This window comes from Aegilops tauschii, chromosome 6 (genome assembly GCF_002575655.3).
Source record: "Aegilops tauschii subsp. strangulata cultivar AL8/78 chromosome 6, Aet v6.0, whole genome shotgun sequence".
Lineage (NCBI taxonomy): Eukaryota > Viridiplantae > Streptophyta > Magnoliopsida > Poales > Poaceae > Aegilops > Aegilops tauschii.
Window position 1 is genome coordinate 449,990,103 of NC_053040.3, and position 24,935 is coordinate 450,015,037.

The 24,935-nt window shown below is 44.0% G+C and overlaps 1 protein-coding gene across 1 annotated transcript; it reads left to right on the plus strand.

Annotated features, from left to right (window-relative positions):
* Positions 1–10,264: 10,264 nt before the first annotated feature.
* LOC109741390 (probable long-chain-alcohol O-fatty-acyltransferase 1) lies at positions 10,265–11,774 on the plus strand. Its single transcript, XM_020300474.3, has one exon. It carries the CDS (start codon positions 10,281–10,283, stop codon positions 11,265–11,267), a length of 987 nt encoding a protein of 328 aa, XP_020156063.1. The 5' UTR covers positions 10,265–10,280; the 3' UTR covers positions 11,268–11,774.
* Positions 11,775–24,935: the final 13,161 nt, after the last annotated feature.

Consider the following 24,935-nt stretch of genomic DNA (forward strand, 5'->3'; position numbering starts at 1 on the left):
CGTAACATCTACAGACGACGCTGAGGTTCAGCACACCGAGCGGTGCATTAAGGACATAAGCCTTCTGTGTAGTAATGAGGACAATCCTCAGTTTACGGACCCAGTCCGCATAATTGCTACTACCAACTTTCAACTAAATTTTTCTCTAGGAACATATCTAAACCAGTAGAACTTAAAGCGCAAGCTATGACATAATTTGCAAATACCTTTTTGACTATGTTCATGATAATGAAGTTCATCTGATTATGAACTCCCACTCAGATAGACATCCCTCTAGTCATCTAAGTGAAACATTATCCGAGTTCAACTAGGCCGTGTCCGATCATCACGTGAGACGGACTAGTCAAGATCGGTGAACATCTCCATGTTGATCGTATCTTCTATACGACTCATGCTCGACCTTTCGGTCCTCCGTGTTCCGAGGCCATGTCTGTACATGCTAGGCTCGTCAAGTCAACCTAAGTGTATTGCGTGTGTGCCGAGGCCATGTCTGTACATGCTAGGCTCGTCAACACCCGTTGTATTCGAACGTAAGAATCTATCACACCCGATCATCACGTGGTGCTTCGAAACGACGAACCTTCGCAACGGTGCACAGTTAGGGTGAACACTTTCTTGAAATTATTATAAGGGATCATCCTACTTGCTACCGTCGTTCTAAGCAAATAAGATGCAAAAACATGATAAACATCACATGCAATCAAATAGTGACATGATATGGCCAATATCATTATGCTCCTTTGATCTCCATCTTCGGGGCACCATGATCATCTTTGTCACCGGCATGACACCGTGATCTCCATCATTGTGTCTTCATGAAGTTGTCACGCCAACGATTACTTCTACTTCTATGGCTAACGCGCTTAGCAATAAAGTAAAGTAACTTACATGGCGTTATTCAATGACACGCAGGTCATACAAAAAATAAAGACAACTCCTATGGCTCCTGCCGGTTGTCATACTCATCGACATGCAAGTCGTGATTCCTATTACAAGAATATGATCAATCTCATACATCACATATATCATTCATCACATCTTCTGGCCATATCACATCACAAGGCACATGCTGCAAAAACAAGTTAGACGTCCTCTAATTGTTGTTGCAAGTTTTTACGTGGTTTGTAGGTTTCTAGCAAGAACGTTTCTTACCTACGTATGACCACAACGTGATTTGCCAATTTCCATTTACCCTTCATAAGGACCCTTTTCATCGAATCCGTTCCGACTAAAGTGGGAGAGACAGACACCCGCTAGCCACCTTATGCAACTAGTGCATGTCAGTCGGTGGAACCTGTCTCACGTAAGCGTACGTGTAAGGTCGGTCCGGGCCGCTTCATCCCACAATGCCGCCGAAACAAGATAAGACTAGTAGCGGCAAGAAGAATTGACAACATCGACGCCCACAACTACTTTGTGTTCTACTCGTGCATAGAAACTACGCATAGACCTAGCTCATGATGCCACTGTTGGGGAACGTAGCAGAAATTCAAAATTTTCTACGCATCACCAAGATCAATCTATGGAGTTTACTAGCAACGAAGGGAAGGGGAGTGCATCTACATACCCTTGTAGATCGCGATGCGGAAGCGTTGCAAGAACGCGGATGAGGGAGTCGTACTCGTAGCGATTCAGATCGCGGTTGATTCCGATCTAAGCACCGAAAGAACGGTGCCTCCGCGTTCAACACACGTGCAGCCCGGTGACGTCTCCCACGCCTTGATCCAGCAAGGAGAGAGGGAGAGGTTGGGGAAGACTCCATCCAGCAGCAACACGACGGCATGGTGGTGGTGGAGGAGCGTGGCAATCCCGCAGGGCTTCGCCAAGCACCGCGGGAGAGGAGGAGGAGGAAGAGGGGTAGGGCTGCGCCAAAAAGGAGACGTTCTCATGTCTATGGCAGCCCCAAAACCTCAATATATATAGGGGAGGGGGAGGGCTGCGCCCCCATCTAGGGTTTCCCCCCTCAAGGGGTGCGGCCAGCCCTAGATGGGGCTTGGGGGGGCGGCCAAAGGGGGGAGGAGTGCCTCCCAAGTCAAGTGGAGGCCCTCCCCCTTAGGGTTTCCCCTCTCCCATGCGCATGGGCCTTGGGGGGGCTGGTGCCCCTGGCCCATTAAGGCTAGGGCGCCCCCTTACAGCCCATGCTACTGTATTGGACGTGGCGGAACATTTTCCGGACCTCCGGACCCCTCCGGAATCCTCCGGAATCTTCTGGAAGCTTCCCGGTACAATACCGAAAAAACCCGAACTTTTCCCGGAACCCGAACAACAACTTTCCATATATAAATCTTTACCTCCGGACCATTCCGGAACTCCTCGTGACATCCGGGATCTCATCCGGGACTCCGAACAACATTCGGTAACCACGTACATGCTTTCCCTATAACCCTAGCGTCATCGAACCTTAAGTGTGTAGACCCTACGGGTTCGGGAACCATGCAGACATGACCGAGACGTTCTCCGGTCAATAACCAACAGCGGGATCTGGATACCCATGTTAGCTCCCACATGTTCCACGATGATCTCATCGGATGAACCACGATGTCGGGGATTCAATCAATCCCGTATTCAATTCCCTTTGTCTAACGGTATGTTACTTGCCCGAGATTCGATCGTCGGTATCCCTATACCTTGTTCAATCTCGTTACCGGCAAGTCTCTTTACTCGTTCCGTAACTCACATCATCCCGTGATCAACTCCTTGGTCACATTGTGCACATTATGATGATGTCCTACCGAGTGGGCCCAGAGATACCTCTCCATTTACACGGAGTGACAAATCCCACTCTCGATTCGTGCCAACCCAACAGACACTTTCGGAGATACCCGTAGTGCACCTTTATAGCCACCCAGTTACGTTGTGACGTTTGGCACACCCAAAGCATTCCTACGGTATCCGGGAGTTGCACAATCTCATGGTCTAAGGAAGTGATACTTGACATTAGAAAAGCTCTGAGCAAACGAACTACACGATCTTGTGCTAGGCTTAGGATTGGGTCTTGTCCATCACATCATTCTCCTAATGATGTGATCCCGTTATCAACGACATCCAATGTCCATGGTCAGGAAACCGTAACCATCTATTGATCAACGAGCTAGTCTCCTAGAGGCTTACTAGGGACATGGTGTTGTCTATGTATCCACACATGTATCTGAGTTTCCTATCAATACAATTCTAGCATGGATAATAAACGATTATCATGAACAAGGAAATATAATAATAACCTATTTATTATTGCCTCTAGGGCATATTTCCAACAACTATCCCACCGCGAGAGGGCGTCTCATGGTTGAGGCGTCTTGATGACAAGCTACGCGGGATTTACGCAGCTGTTACGTGTAGACGGTCTTCGGATGTTGCACTTCCTCCTCCAGCACATTGTCTGCCACGTCCCTCTGTACAACATTCAGAACCACGACCCTCTGTGCACCATTCTGAACCACGACCCTCTGTTCACCGTGCAGAACCTCATCCTTCATAGCCAGGGAGCTCTTCCTGGCATCAGCCACCTCCTTCACAGCCAGGAAGCTCTTCCTGGCATCAGCCACCTCCTTCACAGCTAGGGAGCGCTTACTGGCATCAGCAGATGGAACTAGGTAACACTACTCACTATATTCTTTTCAACATTGTAGTAATCGTTCCTGCATTCTCAGTAGTCACTGATGCTTAGTGGTGGTGCTTCGTTCATGCATTTGTATCAATTTTACATGTTTTACTTTACCGCAGGCGGCAACCAGTCGCAACCGTTCATGCATTCAGTGCAGTCACCAATGCTTAGTGGTGGTGCTTCGTACTTTGAGGGCGACGGCGAGGATGATGACCAAGTTACAAACATTTATGACTTCTCGCAGACAGTGTTTCACACTCCACCACCACCGACGCAGGAGACATAGACCGTGTCAGACGAGTTTAACTATTGTCGTGGTTATCGCGGGCCTTGTCCACCGCCTCAGCGCTTATCGCCTTCCGGTCCTCGCCCGAGGAAGACCCAGACTCATCCTCGTCCCCCGCAGTGATATGCTTATCTATCTATGTATGAGTCATTATCTATGTTAGTTTCAGACTATTCGCAGCTGTGAGTCAGTATTTATGTATGAGACATGCTTCATGTATGTGTTGCTATCGCACTTGCTTCTATCTGATCAGGAGACATATATTGTTTTATGTATGCGATAGACATATTACTATTAATTCACATTCTTATTCAAGTTACATTTCCAAAGAGACTACAACCGATAATTAAGATACAAGTACATCTGAATTAAACAGTGCGGCTGAACTTGTGCAAAACATCTTACGTACTACAAAATGGAATTCAGATAGAACATAATGCCCTACAATAATACAGTACAAACTAATAATGCAAGTACATCTGAATGAAACGGTAGAACTGGAATACAACTTAAATACTACATGAAGTCATCATCATCATCCTCCGTTGATGCAGCCCTCTTGCCCTTCGACGATGCGGTCCTCTTGCCCTCCGTCGATGCAGAACTCTTGCCCTTCGAGGATGCAGAACTCTTGCCCTTGGACGATGCAGAACTCTTGCCCTTCGACGATGCAGAACCCGGAAGCGGCGGCATGAAGATATCATCTTCGTCCTCGCTCTCCTCAGTCCATAAAAATGTATTCTTTGCTGCAGTCCTTCTGAATGTTTCATTCTTCGGCTCCACTACCTTCTTCCACCTTTCATGCAACCTAAGAAGTTCTTTACGTACCTCCTCATAGGTCCTTTCAGGCCACCCAGACCTACGTAATTCGTGAGCCAACTCATTCATTATGATGTCACTACCGGTGAGTTCGTCCCATGGAACTATCCTATTGTCCATCCTGAAATCGGTAGCTAGACTCAGAAGAGTCCTGCTCATCCCAGGGTGAAAACTACGATCGAAAGGATAATGGGACATCTCGACTACACTACATTGGAATGCTTATCCACCTCCGTCTGAAGGGGGTTTTATAGGTAGAGAGGAGAAAATGGCAGGAAAGAATGACTGCGGTATGGCGGGAAAGGGTTGGCGGGAAACGGGTGGCGGGAAAATACATTTCGGTCTAATGTAAGCCGAAGAGTGGAGCCATGCAACTTCGGCCTACACTAGACCAAAAAGGACTTTTCGTCCTACACTTGACCAAAAAGTATATTTCGGCCAAGTGGTGGCCGAAAACACCCTTTTCGGCGAGGTCCGCACCATTTCGGCCAAGGCAAGGCCAAAAAGTCTATTTCGGCCAAGAGGTGGCCGAAAACACCCTTTTCGACCAACGCGTGGCCGACGGGGTGCTAGTTTTGATTTTTCTCCACATCATGCTATAGTTTCTGAATTTGCTATAAAATATGTCATAGTTTTGAAAAAAATCTATCCAATATGCGAGTTGTTCACTCACACAGATCAGTGAAGAAGCTATCAGGGTGATGATACATCAGTGTTGTCGGAGATGGTAACTTTATGGAAAGTGTGTGATGGCGTTGGACGGATACTTCGAGAGATTTGGAACAAAAACAAGAGTGCAGAAAACTTATCCGTGAGAGCTTTGACTATCACGAACAAAAAAAGGGACTACAGTTGCAGGTGGGTCCATGTGAAGTCAAGGGAGTAGCGTGGAGCCCATGATTAATGGTTCAAGATGGCGATGACGTATTCACCGAGGCGGAGTGTTAAAATATGTGTTGAATATGTGTAGGAATTAGGCTACAATTGGACATGTAATTAGTGAAGGGTTAGATGTTTGAGTCTGACACGTGTAACTCGAGCATATTATATAGAGGCACCACGGGGTAGCCAAAAGTGACTAGACATAAGCTGGTAGGCTAGACATAGATCACGAGAGGGATGGTCCGGGCGCCCATGGCAGGGGTCGCCGGACCGGCCATGGTGGGTGGTCGTATGCTGTCTGATGGCTTCGACGACTGTATCATGTGATTTGATATATGTGGAGGACCGTCCGTAGTCATTCCCGAGGATGTAGCCATGTGGTGAACCTCGTTAACAAATATCAGTCATGTTGCTCGTACTTGTGTGATTGATTGTCCTTGTCTGATCGACGTGCGCCTTAGATTATTCAAATAGTTCCGACGATATTATGATATTGACTCGCGATGTCTTCAGAGGTGGGCATGAATGAGAGCCACATTTAAGGAGAATAATCTGAAGTCAGTTGTTGTGAGGCTTACTAATTTCGAATCATTTTCTGATAATTTTGTTGTCATGTCCTTCATATTGTTGATGCTTTGTAGTTGTTGAGTATTTGCTGTTCCTGATAGCTGGTGTGCCTTATAGTTCATTTTGCTCAGCTGGTTAGATTTGGAGCATCTTGGTGTGGTTATATATTAGTGATGTAATGACAGTTGCTCCTGTAAAAAAGATCCCATCTTTCGTCATAATGAAGATGGAGGCTGTGTAGCCCCTCTTATCGAAAAAGAAACAACCCCGACAATACAATGCACGACGCCAACATGAATCTCGATGCGTGACGATCGAACGGGCAAAATAGTTACTGAAACCTAGTTAGAACTCAGCTAGTAAAATCGAAAAAGTAAAGTGTACGCGGGAAGATGGTCTACTCGTCTGAATTCTAGACCTAAGGGATTCTACAGGCTTCTACGAGCTCCTTCCAGACTAAATAAACCTGCCCCCCGTCTAAATTTCAGAGGTGTGGGACGATTCCCCAACTAAAACCAATCAAAAATTGCCACGTTCAATCAACACTTAACAGGCTCGTAATCCTCCGTACGTGCTTTACTCATGCGGTCGAACGGTAGACCTATGGGATTCTACAAGCTTCAACGGTCACATACTTGTATCGAGGACCGTTTGTAGTCATTCCCGAGGATGAAGCCATGTGGTGAACCTCGTTACCAAATATCCGTTTTGTTGCTCGTGGTTGTGTGATTGATTGTCCTTGTGTGATCGCCGTGCGCCTCAGATTATTCAAATAGTTCTGACGATATTATGATGTTGACTGGCGATGTCTTTAGAGGTGGGCATGGATGAGAGCCACATTTAAAGAGAATATTATGAATTCAGTTGTTGTGATGCTTACTAATTTTGAATCATTTTCTATTAATTTTGTTGTCCTGTCCTTCATATTGTTGATACTTTGTAGTTGTTGAGTATTTGCTGCTCCTGATAGCTGGTGCGCCTTATTTAGTTCATTTTGCTTAGCTGGTTAGATTTGGAGCATCTTGGTGTGGTTATATATTACTGATGTAATGGCAGTTGCTGCTGTAAAAAAGATTTCATTTTTCGTCATAATGACAATGGAGGCTGTGTAGCCCCTGTTATCGAAAAAGAAACAACCCCAACAATACAACGCACGGCGCCAACATGAATCTCGACGTGTGATGATCGGACGGGCAAAATAGTGAATGAAACCTAGTTAAAGTTCAGCTAGTAAAACCGAAAAAGTAAAGTGTACGCGGGAAGATGGTCTACTCGTCTAAATTCTAGACCTAAGTGATTCTACAGGCTTCTACGAGCACCTTCCAAACTAAATAAACCAGCCCTCCCCCCGTCTAAATTTCAGGGGTGTGGGGCGATTCCCCCAACTAAAACCAATCAAAAAGTTCCATGTTAAATCAACACTTAAAAGCCTCGTAATCCTCCGTACGTGTAGCTTTACTCATGCAGTCAAATGGTAGACCTACGGGATTCTACAGGCTTCAACGGGCTCGTCCTTGTATGGAGGAGTGTTTGTAGTCATTCCCGAGGATGTAGCCATGTGGTGAACCTCGTTAACAAATATCAGTTTTGTTCCTCGTACTTGCGTGATTGATTGTCCTTGTCTGATCGACGTGCGCCTCAGATTATTCAAATAGTTCTGACGATATGATGATGCTTACTCGCGATGTCTTCAGAGGTGGGCATTGATGAGAGCCACATTTAAGGAGAATATTGTGAATTCAGTTGTTGTGATGCTTTCTATTAATTTTGTTCTCCTGTCCTTTATATTGTTGATACTTTGTAGTTGTTGAGTATTTGCTGCTCCTGATAGCTAGTGTGCCTTATTTAGTTCAGTTTGCTTAGCTGGTTAGATTTGGAGTATCTTGGTGTGGTTATATATTAGTGATGTAATGGCAGTTGCTTCTGTGAAAAATATTTCATTTCTCGTCATAATGACAATGGAGGCTGTGAGCCCCTCTTATCGAAAAAGAAACAACCCCGATAAATACAACGCACGATGCCAACATGAATCTTGATGCGTGACGATCGGACAACCAAATTAGTGACTGAAACCTAGTTAAAACTCGGCTAGTAAAATCGAAAAGGTAAACTGTACGCGGGAAGATGGTCTACTTGTCTGAATTCTAGACCTAAGGGATTTTACAGGCTTCTACGAGCTCCTTCCAAACTAAATACACCTGCCCTCGCCCCGTCTAAATTTCAGGGATGTGGGACGATTCCCCCAACTAAAACCAATCAAAAAGTGCCATGCTCAATCAATACCCTAAAGCCTCGTAATCCTCCGTACGTGTAGCTTTACTCATGCGGTCGAATGGTAGACCTACGGGATTCTACAGGCTTCTACGGGCTCGTACTTGTAGGAAGGACCGTCTTTAGTCATTCCCAAGGATGTAGCCATGTGGTGAACCTCGTTAACAAATATCAGTTTTGTTGCTCGTACTTGCGTGATTGATTGTCCTTGTCTGATCAACGTGCACCTCATATTATTCAAATAGTTCTGATGATATTATGATGTTGACTCGCGATGTCTTCAGAGATGGGCATGGATGAGAGCCACATTTAAGGAGAATAATGTGAATTCAGTTGTTGTGATGCTTACTAATTTCGAATCATTTTCTATTAATTTTGTTGTCCTGTCCTTCATATTGTTGATACTTTGTAGTTGTTGAGTATTTTCTGCTCCTGATAACTAGTGTGCCTTATTTAGTTCATTTTGCTTAGCTGGTTAGATTTGGAGTATCTTGGTGTGGTTATATATTAGTGATGTAATGGCAGTTGCTCCTGTAAAAAAGATTCCATTTTTCATCATAATGACAATGGAGGCTGTGTAGCCCCCGTTATCGAAAAAGAAACAACCCTGACAATACAACGCACGACGCCAACATGAATCTCGATGGGTGACGATCGGACGGCCATAATAGTGACTGAAACCTAATTAAAACTCAGCTAGTAAAACCGAAAAAGTAAAGTGTACGCGGGAAGATGGTCTACTCGTCTGAATTCTAGACCTACGGGATTCTATAGGCTTCTACGAGCTCCTTCCAAACTAAATAAACCTGCCCTCCCCCCTCTAAATTTCAGGGGTGTGGGACGATTCCCCCCCCCCCAACTAAAACCAATCAAAAAGTGCAACGTTCAATCAATACTTAAAAGCCTCGTAATCCTACGTACGTGTAGCTTTACTCATGCGGTCGAAATGTAGACCTATGGGATTCTTCGGCTCCTCCCCCCCTCCCGCGCGCGAATTTTAGGGGTCAATTAAAAGGTGCCACGTTCAATGAACACGTAAAAACCCCGTAACACTCTGTAGTGTAGTTTTACTCACCCCGACTAATTTCAGGGGTGTGGGACAATTCCCCCAACAAAAACCAATTAAAAAGTGCCACGTTCCATCAACACGTATAAGCCCCCTCCCCCTCCCGTAAAACTCATACGAACTTTCTAACAACCTGACGTGGCCTGATTTGGTTGGAAGAAAAAAAAGACCTAGGGCTACCCTGTGAAATTCCTATTATGTAGGTCTAGCATTCCGGTGGTGTTTCTAGTATCATTGGAGGGCGTGTGAAGGTTTGTCTCCGGTGGATCTCGCGGGGTTCGGTCGGCGGCTGTGTTCGGTGGATCCACGTGGATCCTGTCTTCGTTTGTTTGTGTTCGTGTGTTTATAGGTTGGATCCTTCCGATCTAAACTTCTCTTCATCGGCGGCGGTTGCTGTCCTGGTGTGCTGATTCTACGGGGCCTTAGCACGACGACTTTCCGAGTGTCTACTGCCACAAGATTTGCCCGGCTCCAATGAGGGAGGGGCGAAGACGGCGGCGCGCCTTCGGCTCGCTCCAGTGTTTACAGTCATCGCTAGGTGGTCTACGGACCCGAATGCATTTTTTCACTTCTGCTGTTCATTGTACTAACTTCACAATTGATGAATTGATTGAAAGTTTTTCTAAAAAAAAAGGTCTAGCATTATTTTAGCTTTACTCGTGATCGACTGAGGCTGAGCTCTAGTCGCGTCCTATAAAAGGTTGGCATTCCTAATTTTGTGGAGCAGGATTTCCACATACTCTGTTTCGAAAAGAAAAAAAGGTTGAGCGGGGACGGGCGAAAAGATGGGTTTCCCGCGGGACAGCATTACTGCCATGGTGCCCCTGGCCGCCGCGCTGTACGTGCGCTTGGCGTCGTCGGTCCTCGGCCCTGGCCTCGTCCGCCTTGTCGCCCTGCTCCCGGTGCTCACGTTCCTTGCGGCCGTCCCGCTTGCCTTCTCCTCTACCATCCTCCGGGGTACCGCAGCTCTGTTCCTCGCATGGCTCTGTTTGTTTAAGGTGGCCCTCCTCGCCGTCGGCAGCAGGCCGCTCGACCCCGCCCTCCCCGTGATCCCGTTCGTATTCACGGCCTCGCTCCCCGTGATGCCCCGTCGCAGCCGCCCCGGTGCCAAAGCCAACCCAGGGTCAGGGCACGTCGTCTCTTGCGCGGCCAAGGTCGCCGCCTTAGCCGCCATCCTCCAACTGTTCAGGAACCGGCTGCATCTCCACGCGCGCCTCGCTCTGTACGGCATTGTGCTCTACTGCTTCTTCTACCTCCTCCTCGCATGCCTTGCGGCCATCGGCGGCGCGCTCGGCATGGACATGGAACGACCGTTTGACCGTCCGCTCCTAGCGTCGTCGCTGAGCGACTTCTGGGGCCGGCGGTGGAACCTCGTCATGTCCGGCATCCTCCGGGCGGCGGTCTATGACCCCATGCAGGCACGGGTAGGGAAACCCGCTGGGATCATGGCTACGTTCCTCGTGTCCGGACTGATGCACGAGGCCATGATGTGCTATATCACCCTGCGGCGCCCAACCGGCGCGATGCTCGCCTTCTTCATGCTCCAGGGCGCGGCCCGCGTGGCGGAGGACTGGTGCTCGGCAAGAGGGTTGCGTCCACGCCCGAGGGCTGTGAGAACGCTGCTTGTGTTGGTGTCCATCGCGAGCACGGCGTTCTGGCTAATCTTGCCGCTGGTTTCCATGAGCGGAGCCGAGGAGAAGTTACTTGAGGAGTGGGCGGCAGTGACGGCCTTCTTCCAGGACGGCGGCAGATATCTTCTCCCGTACCGGTGATCTTAGTTTATCTGGTCCATGTGAAGGTTGCTGTTGTGGTATGTCGTTCAAAGTCATTGTCGAATTCTATGTCTACTAGATTTCGTTAATGCAATACTTCATATGATCGAACCATGCAATGCTTTAATGAGACTATCTTAACGATCTGATGCTCTGATGAGATCTTTCTTCTGTAATATGCACAAGAGTGCATATAATATTGATTATTGAGAGTGCCTAAAACTCATCTACTCCCTAGTGTAAAAAACGTTATTATATTATGGGACGGACGGAGTAGATGAGATATAATTTGGTCTTATTTATCTTTTTTTCTTCTTCTTTTAGAATCAGGTCTCATTCACTATTGTTGTAGCTGGTTTTAATTCGCCAGCCTGTTTTGCTGTTCCATAACGTGCTTTGGAGATAAATGTCATGTTATCCTGTTCACTGGTCAGTAACGTGTTTTGGTCACGTGGGGATTTTTTAAAAATCTCCAGGAGCAATGATCAAACCTGCAACAAAAAGAAATGGATGCCTAGTCCTCGCCAGTTTAGCTACGAGTGACATTTTTCCATTATTAATACTAGGTGCTTTTAATAGAACTATGTAAAATTTTGAAATCATTCATTTTTTTAATAAAGAAAGAAATATTTAGCTTTTTTTAATGTTCTTTATACTTGGTATGCACACAAAAAATGACAAATAATACCACATTGAATAGTACCTCTTGCGGTTTGCATTCTTGTGTGCAAAAAGAGTGTTCCTTTTGAAATTCGCAGTTACGAGCTCCCCTACAAAATTGCAATTGCGTCCTTTCTTGATAACTTGCAGTTGCGACCCCCTATGAAAACTTGCAGTTGCGACTAGACTTGTCAACTTGCAGTTGCGGCCCCTCTTATAAAATTATAGTTGCACTCGGGTTACAATGCTTGCAATTGCATGTCTAGCGGTGGCTTGCAAACTGGCCCCGGCAACTCCTATCTGGATCCTAGTTGCTACCGCTTTCGGCCCATGCAGTTGCAATTATGTTATAATGCTTGCAGTTGCATGTCGAGTGGTTGACATGCAACTGACTAACAACTCCCCTCCTTACCCTAGTTGCAGCCGCTGTCGGACCATGCAATTACGACCGGGTTATAAATACTTGCCAGTTGCATGTATAGTGATACACATGCAACTGGCCCCAACAACTCCCCTCCCGACCCTACTTGCAGTCGCTTTCGGCCCATGCAATTGCAGTTGAGTTAAAAAACTTGTAGTTGCATGTCTAGTGGTGGGCATGCAACTGGCTCCGACCACTCCCCTCCTAACCCTAGTTGCAGTTATCTTGGGCCCATGCAGTTGCGGTCGGGTCACAACGCTTGCAGTTGCATGTCTACTGGTGGACATGCAACTAGCCCATGTCCCGTCCCCATCCCATTTATTCAATATCAACTTCATTATTGTATTGACATGGTGATTTATTTTAAATATAAATAATAGGCAAAAGAAAACTGAACAATCAATTTTGTAATTTCTCAATCAACAAAAAAATGCCTCGCACACTTATGTCCCCGGTACATACAAAACAGAAAACGATAAACGTATCTTTCGAACGTTCGGAAGATTGCCAAAGATCCGAACGACCGGATCGCTCCCAGCCCGGTGCAATTACCTATCACAGGCAACCACCATACCACTACACGTCTTTTGCTAAGGTCAATGATAGTCATCATACTTGATCCAATAGAGTGACGTCGGCACAATTAAAACACCTTTTTTTGGCAGTTTTCATGCTTTGTCCATGAAACTAATTTCAAGGCATTATCTTCTTCCATTCGATTGTCCGTGCAGCCGTTCCATTAATGCCAACGACTTTTTATTCAACATGATCTGTTGATCCACTCATCAAGTGCCAATGATAGTACATTTTTTCTCCGAGAAATTTAGTGGCAGCGAAGAAGAGATATGGTGTGGAATGAATGAGTTCCAAAACGTTTGCTAGTGGTGTCTATGACCATGCACATCACATATTCGATGTTATGCATATCAACCTTTTATGCAAAATTTACAAGAAAAAGTAATCGTCTAAAGTGGGACTCAAACCCACAACCCCTACGATATAGCAAGGGTGTACTAATCAACTCACCCTGCCTTCATTGTTGTCCAATAAGTAGAAATATGATAGTTAATCTTTTCTTTACTTTCACATGAGCCAAAAGAAACATTTTTCTTCTTGTGTTTTTTTGGATTCCTCAAGTTGTCTTGTAGTCTTTCATATATCAACGGGTTGTATACCTTGCCCATGCAACCTCGTTGTAAATATCATGGCAACTTTACATGAGGTACTTTTTGGGTTGGACATACCACGGTAATTTTTGTGCAAATGTCATGGTAATTTGTGCACCTGGACCCGATAACTTACGTATAAATGTCATGGTAACATCGCCTGGGGGTGAAAAAATTATTGAAATATCTCCCCGATAATTTATGTGTAAACAACACGGTTTTTTCTGCATGGCAACCCTGATAATTTAGGCACAAACACCACAGCAACTTTGACCTGAAGGAAAAAAGTTGTCAAAAATGTACCCGGTAACTTTGTATAAACATTATGATAATAACGCATCATATAAATGATAACTTAGGTACAAACACCATGATAACTTGGACCCCGAGGAAAAATTGTTAAAAAATATAACCTCGATAACGTTTGCGTGAATATCATGGTAATAGAAGCACTGCATACCTGATACTTAGGTGAACCGCGGGGGGGGGGGGGGGGGGAGGGGTATTTGTTGAAAAACATATTCCCGGTACTTTGTGTGCAAAGAACACGGTATTATATACAATGAAGTTGATCACTCACTACAAACCCCACAACAACTTTTGACCCCGGGATTAAAGTTTGTTGGAAACATACCCTGATAATTTATGTGTAAATAACATGGTAATATACATACAACAGAGCTGATAACTTAATCCAGACGTGGTAACTTTTTGACCAGGGAAAATGTTGTTAAAAATACCTTCAAATAACTCATGTGTGAACAACATGATAATACATGCACATGAGAACTGATAACTCATATACAAATATTGCGGTAATTCTTTGACGGAGTTAATGAAAATTGTTGAAAACATGCCCACATAACTTTTCTACAACATGGTAATATACAGAACTTAGCTGATAACTCACTACAAACATCATAATCACCTTTTGACCCTGGGATAAAAGTTTGTTGAAAACACACCCACGGAAACTTTTGTGTAAATGACACGGTAACTTACGTATGATAGACGTGATAACTTACGTAGCCCAGTGGTAACTTTTGGTCAAAAAAAGTCATCAGAACATATCAACATGGGATCTAGTTTCGAAGATCTGGTCGAGAAGATTTTTTTTGTGAAGACAGTTTTTCAATCGGGGCGACGGTTTGAGCTACAAAACATTTTTAAATTTGATAAAAAAATCTAGGATGACATCAGCTTTTCGTCTTTTAGTGCATGTAATTAGAGGGAGGAGTGCACGTAAAAGAAAAATTAGTCATTCTAATACATGTATGTATATAATTAGAGTGGAGTAAGGATCGTTCTGGCCTATTGCTAAAATCCGAACGTTTGGTAGTTATAAAAGTCCGACAGAAAAAAGGCAGACGATAAAGGAAAAAATGACCGCATTGCAAGATGGGACAGGGCCTGCGCTGTACATCAAAAGCGGCCAGGGGCTGGGCTGCCGCGCTTCTCATCAACAAAAAAATGCTTGGGGCCCAAAAAGGGAAACGGGCCACGAGCCTAACAAGAAACGGGCCGCATCGCATCGCTACAATGCAACTCAAGAAAATGCAAATCACGACACAACAAATATCAAATGGCTGACAAAATGAATGAGACCAAAAATTATATCAGCTAACTGAGTTTTAGCAAAATCGTATAATATACTACCTCTGTAAACAAATATACGACGGGCGTATTAAAGAAGAAGAGGTAATATACCATACAAGGCTTTGGAAGAAAGCATCAAACATCCCCACGCAGGAGACCAACAGCTCACTAAGTTTTCCTCTCCTCGCAAACACGTGCCAAGACCTTCGTTACAGAAGGAGTGTCATGATCGACTATAGCATTGCGGTGCTTCCATGGCCCCATGCCACCAAGGTCAGGATGGAGTGTAGATCATGACGCCGAGGGCGAGAGATGGGTCAAGAGCAGCACCAATCGAGCAACGTGTCCTCCGAAGATGGCAGCCATTCTGGCTTCCCCCATACTTGCAATACCACGGACCAGACGGAGCGAGACATCACACATCCAACCAAAATGTGGTTGATGTCCTCCTCACGCTTATGACGGAATGGGCACTCCTATTGATGGGCCAGTCCACGCCAGGCGAGGAGATTAGAGGTCCAATATATGTTCTTCATGGCAAGTCAGAGGAAAAACCTGCAGGAGAGAGGTGCTCAGGACTCCCAAAGCACCATAGTTGATGGTGCATCCTGGGGCAGATTGCACCACGTACATTGAACTAGCCGAGTAGGCACCATCCGGCTCCCAAGCTCAATGCATGATTCGCCGAACCAGCTTCGAGCTGAATGTAACCAAGAGAATCCTAAACCACGAAGACCTCATAAATCATTTCTACGCTCATGTTAGGGCCAATGTATGATGTCCATGCGCCTGGCAACTGTGGGATCAAAAGGGTAGTCTAGAGGGGGGTGGTGAATAGGCACTAGCAAGGCCCAATTAGCAATTTTCAAGTTTCACAAGTTTTAGGTAGATTTTGGCACAAGCTAGATAACACTAAGAACACCCTACACATGCATTTCTAAATTATGTGCAGTGGAAGGTAAAGAAGATGCACATGCAAGAAAGTACAGGAGTAGAGTTAGGAGATTCGCAAACAAAGGTTGACATGGAAGCTTTTTTACCTGTGGTTCTGATAGGTGGTGCTATCTTACGTCCACGTTGATGGAGGCTTCAATCTCAAGGATCTATGATCACGAGGATAATAGTTGTGCGAGTCCACAGAGGGCTCCACCCATGACGGGTCCATGAAGAAGCAACCTTGCCTATTCCATCACGGCTTGTTTCCATGAAGGACTAGCCTCACTTGGGGTAGATCTTCACGAAGTAGGCAATCTCCTTGCCTTACAAACTTCTTGCTTTCTGCACACTATTTGGAGACTTCCAAGCAAACCTAAACAATATGGGAGGCACCACCCTCCAAAAGGTAATGGATGGAGTTGTTGATGATGAACTCCTTGTTCTTGTGCTTCAAAAGATGGTATCCTAACCACTCAAACACTCTCTCACAGATTTAGGCTTTGGAGTAGGAGAAAATTAAGGTGGAAAGCAATTGAGGTGGCTAGAGATGAAAGTTCTATGGTTGGAGTGGAATCTCTTTGATCTCAACAGAAGGATAGAGAGCTCTCTCTCTCTCTCTCTCTGGAAAATGGATATGGGAAGTGTAAGTTTTGCTCTGGTTGCTCTCTAAGAGTGGGTGGAATGGGTGGGGGGTATAGATAGGCAGCACCAAAAATCCAACCATTACACGCCTTTATGCACTACTTGGTGAGATCGGGTGAAATCACTCGGTGAGACCGACTAGTACAAAAGTTTTGAAGTTTAGGCTTTTCAGCGAGACCGGGTGAAACCTTTCGGTGGGACCGGGGCGTGCCGACCTAAGAACATTCCATACTTCATGTCACCGAATGAAATAGATCAAAAATTCTAATTGAATTTTAGTTGGCAATAGAAGGTTGGTAAGTGCACTTCAGTGGGACCGAAGGGCCAACTCAGTGAGACCGAGGTTCTAGGGTTCAGGCAACGACTATGTCATCAGTATCTCAATGAGTTCAGATAGATGTGGATCGGTGGGACCGGGATTGACTTTAGGGTTTTAACATAGTGGAATGTGGGAAAATGTTTGAGGCTTTTGGAGCAATGTCTCTAAGCACTTCAGCAGTGAGATCATTATCATAACCTCATCCACTTTTAATAGTATTGCTTTCATGTGGACTCAATGTGATCTTGGATCACTTAATATGAAATGGAGAATCTTGAGGCTTGGCCAACATTTGTCCTTAGCATCTTGAGGGGTTCCATATCACATCCCAAAGGTTTGCCTATGTTGAACTTGTCCTGAAATATACCCAAGAAAAATATTTGTCCAAAAACATGTCTGTCGACATGAATTACCAAAACCACCAAGGGAGTGGATGTGCTTTCACCAACGCCTTAGAAACCGTATGGGTTCGTTGAATCCGATGCGACACCCACTTGTAGACTCCAAAGCAAGGTCCTAGGGACATTGCTGATACGTCTCCAACGTATCTATAATTTTTGATTGTTCCATGCTATATTATATTCTGTTTTGGACATTAATGGGCCTTATTATACACTTTTATATTATTTTTGGGACTAACCTATTAACCGGAGGCCCAGCCCAGAATTGCTGTTTTTTGCCTATTTCAGAGTTTCGCAGAAAAAGAATATCAAACGGAGTCCAAACGGAATGAAACCTTCGGGAACGTGATTTTCGGAACAAACGTGATCCAAAGGACTTGGACCCTACGTCAAGAAAGCTACCAGGAAGGCACGAGGTAGGGGGGCGCGCCTACCCCCCTGGGCGCGCCCTCCACCCTCGTGGGGCTCATGTTGCTCCACCGACGTACTTGTTCCTCCTATATATACCTACGTACCCCCAAACTACCAGATACGGAGCAAAAAACCAAATTCCACCGCCGCAACCTTCTGTTACCGTGAGATCCCATCTTGGGGCCTTTTCCGGAGCTCCGCCGGAGGGGGCATCGATCACGGAGGGCTTCTACATCAACACCATAGCCTCTCCGATGATGTGTGAGTAGTTTACCTCAGACCTTCTGGTCCATAGTTATTAGCTAGATGGCTTCCTCTCTCTCTTTGGATCTCAACACAAAGTTTTCCACGATTCTCGTGGAGATCTATTCGATGTAATCTTCTTTTGCGGTGTGTTTGTTGAGACCGATGAATTGTGGGTTTATGATCAAGTTTTTCTATGAACAATATTTGAATCTTCTCTGAATTCTTTTATGTATGATTGGTTATCTTTGCAAGTCTCTTCGAATTATCAGTTTGGTTTTTCCTACTAGATTGATCTTTCTTGCAATGGGAGAAGTGCTTAGCTTTGGGTTCAATCTTGCGGTGTCCTTTCCCAGTGACAGTAGGGGCAGCAAGGCACGTATTGTATTGTTGCCATCGAGGATAACAAGATGGGGTTTATATCATATTGCATGAGTTTATCCCTCTACATCATGTGATCTTACTTAAAGCGTTACTCTGTTCTTTTGAACTTAATACTCTAGATGCATGCTGGATAGCGGTCGATGTGTGGAGTAATAGTAGTAGATGCAGGCAGGAGTCGGTCTACTTGACGCAGACGTGATGCCTATATACATGATCATACCTAGATATTCTCATAACTATGCTCAATTCTGTCAATTGCTCAACAGTAATTTGTTTACCCACCGTAATACTTATGCTCTCGAGAGAAGCCACTAGTGAAACCTATGGCCCCCGGGTCTATTTTCCATCATCTCCCGTCAACAAGTTATTTCTGGCGCCGTTTATTTTGCTTTGTTTACTTTGCATCTTTATCATAAAAATACCAAAAATATTATCTTATCATATCTATCAGATATCACTTTCGTAAGTGACCGTGAAGGGATTGACAACCCCTTTATTGCGTTGGTTGCGAGGATTTTATTTGTTTGTGTAGGTGCGAGGGACTCGTGCGTGGCCTCCTACTGGATTGATACCTTGGTTCTCAAAAACTGAGGGAAATACTTACGCTTCTTTACTGCATCACCCTTTCCTCTTCAAGGGAAAACCAACGCAGTGCTCAAGTGGTAGCAAGAAGGATTTCTGGCGCCGTTGCCGGGGAGATTCGCGCCAAGTCAAGTCAAGATTTGATTTCCCGTCAACGAGCCATTTCTGGCGCCGTTGCCGGGGAGTCTACGCAAAAGTCAACATACCAAGTACCCATCACAAACTCATATCCCCCACATTACATTATTTGCCATTTGCCTCTCGTTTTCCTCTCCCCCACTTCACCCTTGCCGTTTTATTCGCCCTCTCTTTTCCGTTCGCCTCTTTTTCGCTTGCTTGGCGTTATGGCTAGTTCCCTATCTTCTCCGTTGTCTCCCAAAAATGAAGTTCTTACTTTTAAGCAAAGGGAGGGAGAAAATCTAAAAGACGCTTGGTATAGAATTTGCAATGCTCAAAATAGATCTACCAGGAAGCAATCTACTTCCGTTCTTCTCCGCAATTTTTATGTAGGCGCTACTCCTTGGTACAGATATATCCTTGATACCATTACCGGAGGGAATTTCTTGGGTAGCCATACTTTTGATTCTTATAATGCTATGATAGATTTGTTTGGCTCACCACCTCTTTTGGTTAATGGTACTATGTTAACTTTGGAGCATGTAATGCAAAGACTTGAAATTATTGAAAATAAAGTTGCTACCGTAGAGTTAATTGAAAATTTGGATAAAAAGATCCACAACCATATTACCCAATATGGATCTAAAGTAGGAGTCACTTTGAAAAATATTAAGGAGAAGGAACCCATAGTTAATGAAAGAATAAATCAGGATTCCACTAGAATCGATAAACTTGAGGGTATCATTACCAACTTGGGAACCGCTTTTTCTTCCTAAAGAATACTCCAAGTCCTCCAACTAAAATTGCCAAGCTTATGTATGTTCCTAAAAATAAGGGTGAATCCTCTAGCAAGGAAACTGCGGATCTCAAATCTATAAGTATTCATCCCAATCTTTTTGCTATCATTAAGGAACCGTTTGCTACAAATGAATTTTTCGATTTTGTGCCTAGAAGTTTGATAATTAATAAAAAGAAAGAAACTCCTAAGGGTGATAGATGTCTCATTAAAGAATTGCCTACCAAAGATGGTGATACTTAGATCTATCCTTGCTATTATGCCTAGCTAGGGGCGTTAAACGATAACGCTTGTTGGGAGGCAACCCAATTTTATTTTTAGTTTTTTGCTTTTTGCTTCTGTTTAGGAATAAATATTTGATCTAGCCTCTGGTTAGATGTGTTTTTATGTTTTAATTAGTGTTTGTGCCAAGTTTAACCTATAGGATCTTCTTGGAAGATAGTTATTTGATCTTGCTGAAAATTCCAGAAACTTTCTGTTCACGAAAATAATTGTTAAAAATCACCAGAACGTGATAAAATATTGATTCCGATTGATGCTGATAAATAAACAAATGGTCTAGGTCGTCCTATTTTGGCTGAATTTTTGGAGTTCCAGAAGTTTGCGTTAGTTACAGATTACTACAGACTGTTCTGTTTTTGACAGATTCTGTTTTTCGTGTGTTGTTTGCTTATTTTGTTGAATCTATGGCTAGTAAAGTAGTTTATAAACCATAGAGAATTAGGAATACAGTAGGTTTAACACCAATATAAATAAATAATGAGTTCATTACAGTACCTTGAAGTGGTGTTTTGTTTTCTTTCGCTAACGGAGCTCACGAGATTTTCTGCTGAGTTTTGTGTTGTGAAGTTTTCAAGTTTTGGGTGAAAGATTTGATGGATTATGGAACAAGGAGTGGCAAAAGCCTAAGCTTGGGAATGCCCATGGCACCCCAAGATAATCTAAGGACACCTAAAAGCCAAAGCTTGGGGATGCCCCGGAAGGCATCCCCTCTTTCGTCTACTTCCATCGGTAACTTTACTTGGAGCTATATTTTTATTCACCACATGATATGTGTTTTGCTTGGAGCGTCTTGTATTATTTGAGTCTTTATTTGTTAGTTTGCCACAATCATCCTTGCTGTACACACCTTTTGAGAGAGACACACATGATTCGGAAATTGTTAGAATACTCTATGTGCTTCACTTATATCTTTTGAGTTACATAGTTATTGCTCTAGTGCTTCACTTATATCTTTTAGAGCACGGTGGTGGTTTTGTTTTATAGAAAATATTGTTCTCTCATGCTTCACTTAGATTATTTTGAGAGTCCTACAAAACAGCGTGGTAATTTGCTTTAATTATGATAGGCATTCAAGATTAGTAATTTTTTTTCTTATGAGTGTGTTGAATACTGTGAGAAGTTTGATACTTGATAATTGTTTTGAGATATGGAGATGGTGATATTAGAGTCATGCTAGTTGAGTAGTTTTGAATTTGAGAAATACTTGTGTTAAAGTTTGTGATTCCCTTAGCATGCACGTATGGTGAACCGTTATGTGATGAAGTCAGAGCATGATTTATTTATTGATTGTCTTCCTTATGAGTGGCTGTCGGGGACGAGCGATGGTATTTTCCTACCAATCTATCCCCCTAGGAGCATGCGCATAATACTTTGCTTCGATAACTTATAGATTTTTGCAATAAGTATATGAGTTCTTTATGACTAATGTTGAGTCCATGGATTATACGCACTTTCTTCCTTCCACCATTGCTAGCCTCTCTAATACCGCACACTTTTCGCCGGTATCATACACCCACCATATACCTTCCTCAAAACAGCCACCATACCTACCTACCATGGCATTTCCATAGCCATTCCGAGATATATTGCCATGCAACTTACCACCGTTCAGTTTATTATGACACGCTCCATCATTGTCATATTGCTTTGCATGATCATGTAGTTGATATTGTATTTGTGGCAAAGCCACCGTTCATAATTCTTTCATACATGTCACTCTTGATTCATTGCATACCCCGGTATACCGCTGGAGGCATTCACATAGAGTCATATTTTATTCTCAGTATTGAGTTGTAATTGTTGAGTTGTAAGTAAATAAAAGTGCGATGATCATCATTTTTTAGAGCATTGTCCCAAGTGAGGAAAGGATGATGGAGACTATGATTCCCCCACAAGTCGGGATGAGACTCCGGACTAAAAAAAAGAGAAAGGCCATAAAAAAAGAGAAAAGGCCCAAAAAATTAGAGAAAAAGAGAGAAGGGACAATGTTACTATCCTTTTACCACACTTGTGCTTCAAAGTAGCACCATAATCTTCATGATAGAGAGTCTCCTATGATATCACTTTCATATACTAGTGGGAAATTTTCATTATAGAACTTGGCTTGTATATTCCAATGATGGGCTTCCTCAAAATGCCCTAGGTCTTCGTGAGCAAGCGAGTTGGATGCACACCCACTTAGTTCCGTTTGTTGAGCTTTCATATACTTATAGCTCTAGTGCATCCGTTGCATGGCAATCCCTACTCACTCACATTGATATCTATTAATGGGCAGCTCCATAGCCCGTTGATACGCCTAGTTGATGTGGGACTATCTTCTCCTTTTTGTCTTCTCCACAACCACCATTCTATTCCACATATAGTGCTATGTCCATGGCTCACGCTCATGTATTGCGTGAAGATTGAAAAAGTTTGAGAACATCAAAAGTATGAAAAAAATTGCTTGGCTTGTCATCGGGGTTGTGCATGATTTAAATACCTTGTGTGGTGAAGATAGAGCATAGCCAGACTATATGATTTTGTAGGGATAACTTTATTTGGCCATGTTATTTTGAGAAGACATAATTGCTTAATTAGTATGCTCGAAGTATTATTATTTTTATGTCAATATTAAACTTTTGTCTTGAATCTTTTGGATCTGAATATTCATACCACAATTAAGAGAATTACATTGAAATTATGCCAACTAGCATTCCGCATCAAAAATTCTGTTTTTATCATTTACCTACTCGAGGACGAGCAGGAATTAAGCTTGGGGATGCTTGATACGTCTCCAACGTATCTATAATTTTTTATTGTTCCATGCTATATTATATTCTGTTTTGGACATTAATGGGCTTTATTATACACTTTTATATTATTTTTGGGACTAACCTATTAACCGGAGGCCCAGCCCAGAATTGCTGTTTTTTGCCTATTTCAGAGTTTCGCAGAAAAAGAATATCAAACGGAGTCCAAACGGAATGAAACCTTCGGGAACGTGATTTTCGGAACGAACGTGATCCAGAGGACTTGGACCCTACGTCAAGAAAGCTACCAGGAAGGCACGAGGTAGGGGCGCGCGCCTACCCCCTGGGCGTGCCCTCCACCCTCGTGGGGCCCACGTTGCTCCACCGACATACTTCTTCCTCCTATATATACCTACGTACCCCCAAACTACCAGATACGGAGCAAAAAACCTAATTCCACCGCCGCAACCTTCTGTACCCATGAGATCCCATCTTGGGGTCTTTTCCGGAGCTCCGCCGGAGGGGGCATCGATCATGGAGGGCTTCTACATCAACACCATAGCCTCTCCGATGATGTGTGAGTAGTTTACCTCAGACCTTCGGGTCCATAGTTATTAGCTAGATGGCTTCTTCTCTCTCTTTGGATTTCAATACAAAGTTCTCCACGATTCTCGTGGAGATCTATTCGATGTAATCTTCTTTTGCGGTGTGTTTGTTGAGATCGATGAATTGTGGGTTTATGATCAAGTTTGTCTATGAACAATATTTGAATCTTCTCTGAATTCTTTTATGTATGATTGGTTATCTTTGCAAGTCTCTTCGAATTATCAGTTGGTTTGGCCTACTAGATTGATCTTTCTTGCAATGGGAGAAGTTCTTAGCTTTGGGTTCAATCTTGTGGTGTCCTTTCCCAGTGACAGTAGGGGCAGCAAGGCACGTATTGTATTGTTGCCATCGAGGATAACAAGATGGGGTTTATATCATATTGCATGAGTTTATCCCTCTACATCATGTCATCTTACTTAAAGCGTTACTCTGTTCTTTTGAACTTAATACTCTAGATGCATGCTGGATGGCGGTCGATGTGTGGAGTAATAGTAGTAGATGCAGGCAGGAGTCGGTCTACTTGACGCGGACGTGATGCCTATATACATGATCATACCTAGATATTCTCATAACTATGCTCAATTCTGTCAATTGCTCAACAGTAATTTGTTTACCCACCGTAATACTTATGCTCTCGAGAGAAGCCACTAGTGAAACCTATGGCCCCCGGGTCTATTTTCCATCATCTCCCGTCAACGATTTATTTCTGGCGCCGTTTATTTTGCTTTCTTTACTTTGCATCTTTATCATAAAAATACCAAAAATATTATCTTATCATATCTATCAGATCTCACTTTCGTAAGTGACCGTGAAGGGATTGACAACCCCTTTATTACGTTGGTTGCGAGGATTTTATTTGTTTGTGTAGGTGTGAGGGACTCGTGCGTGGCCTCCTGCTGGATTGATACCTTGGTTCTCAAAAACTAAGGGAAATACTTACGCTGCTTTACTGCACCACCCTTTCCTCTTCAAGGGAAAATCAACGCAGTGCTCAAGAGGGAGCAATTGCCAGTGCAACCAATGATCTTCCCAAAAGAGGGCGTCGATGCCATCACTCGGATCGACGGACATCGCCGAGTGGTAAAGAGCAAAGGACTCCCCGGGCACCTGAATGTCAAAGTCCGCACACAAACAAGGAGGGTCAACCCGATGCAGCCAAGGCCATCTGTCCGGAGGGTGATGTCTAGCCAACATAAAATATGTCAAGGTCGCACGAAGGGAGAGAACAACACGTCCCAACCCACCGTGGAGTTGCCCCCACTGGCCTCTGCCCATGCACGCCATAGGAATCCACGATATATCTTGTTAACACCAGCAGTTACCTTGCGCGAAAGGTCAAGGGTCATCACTGCATGGACCGACATCATCGAGAGCATG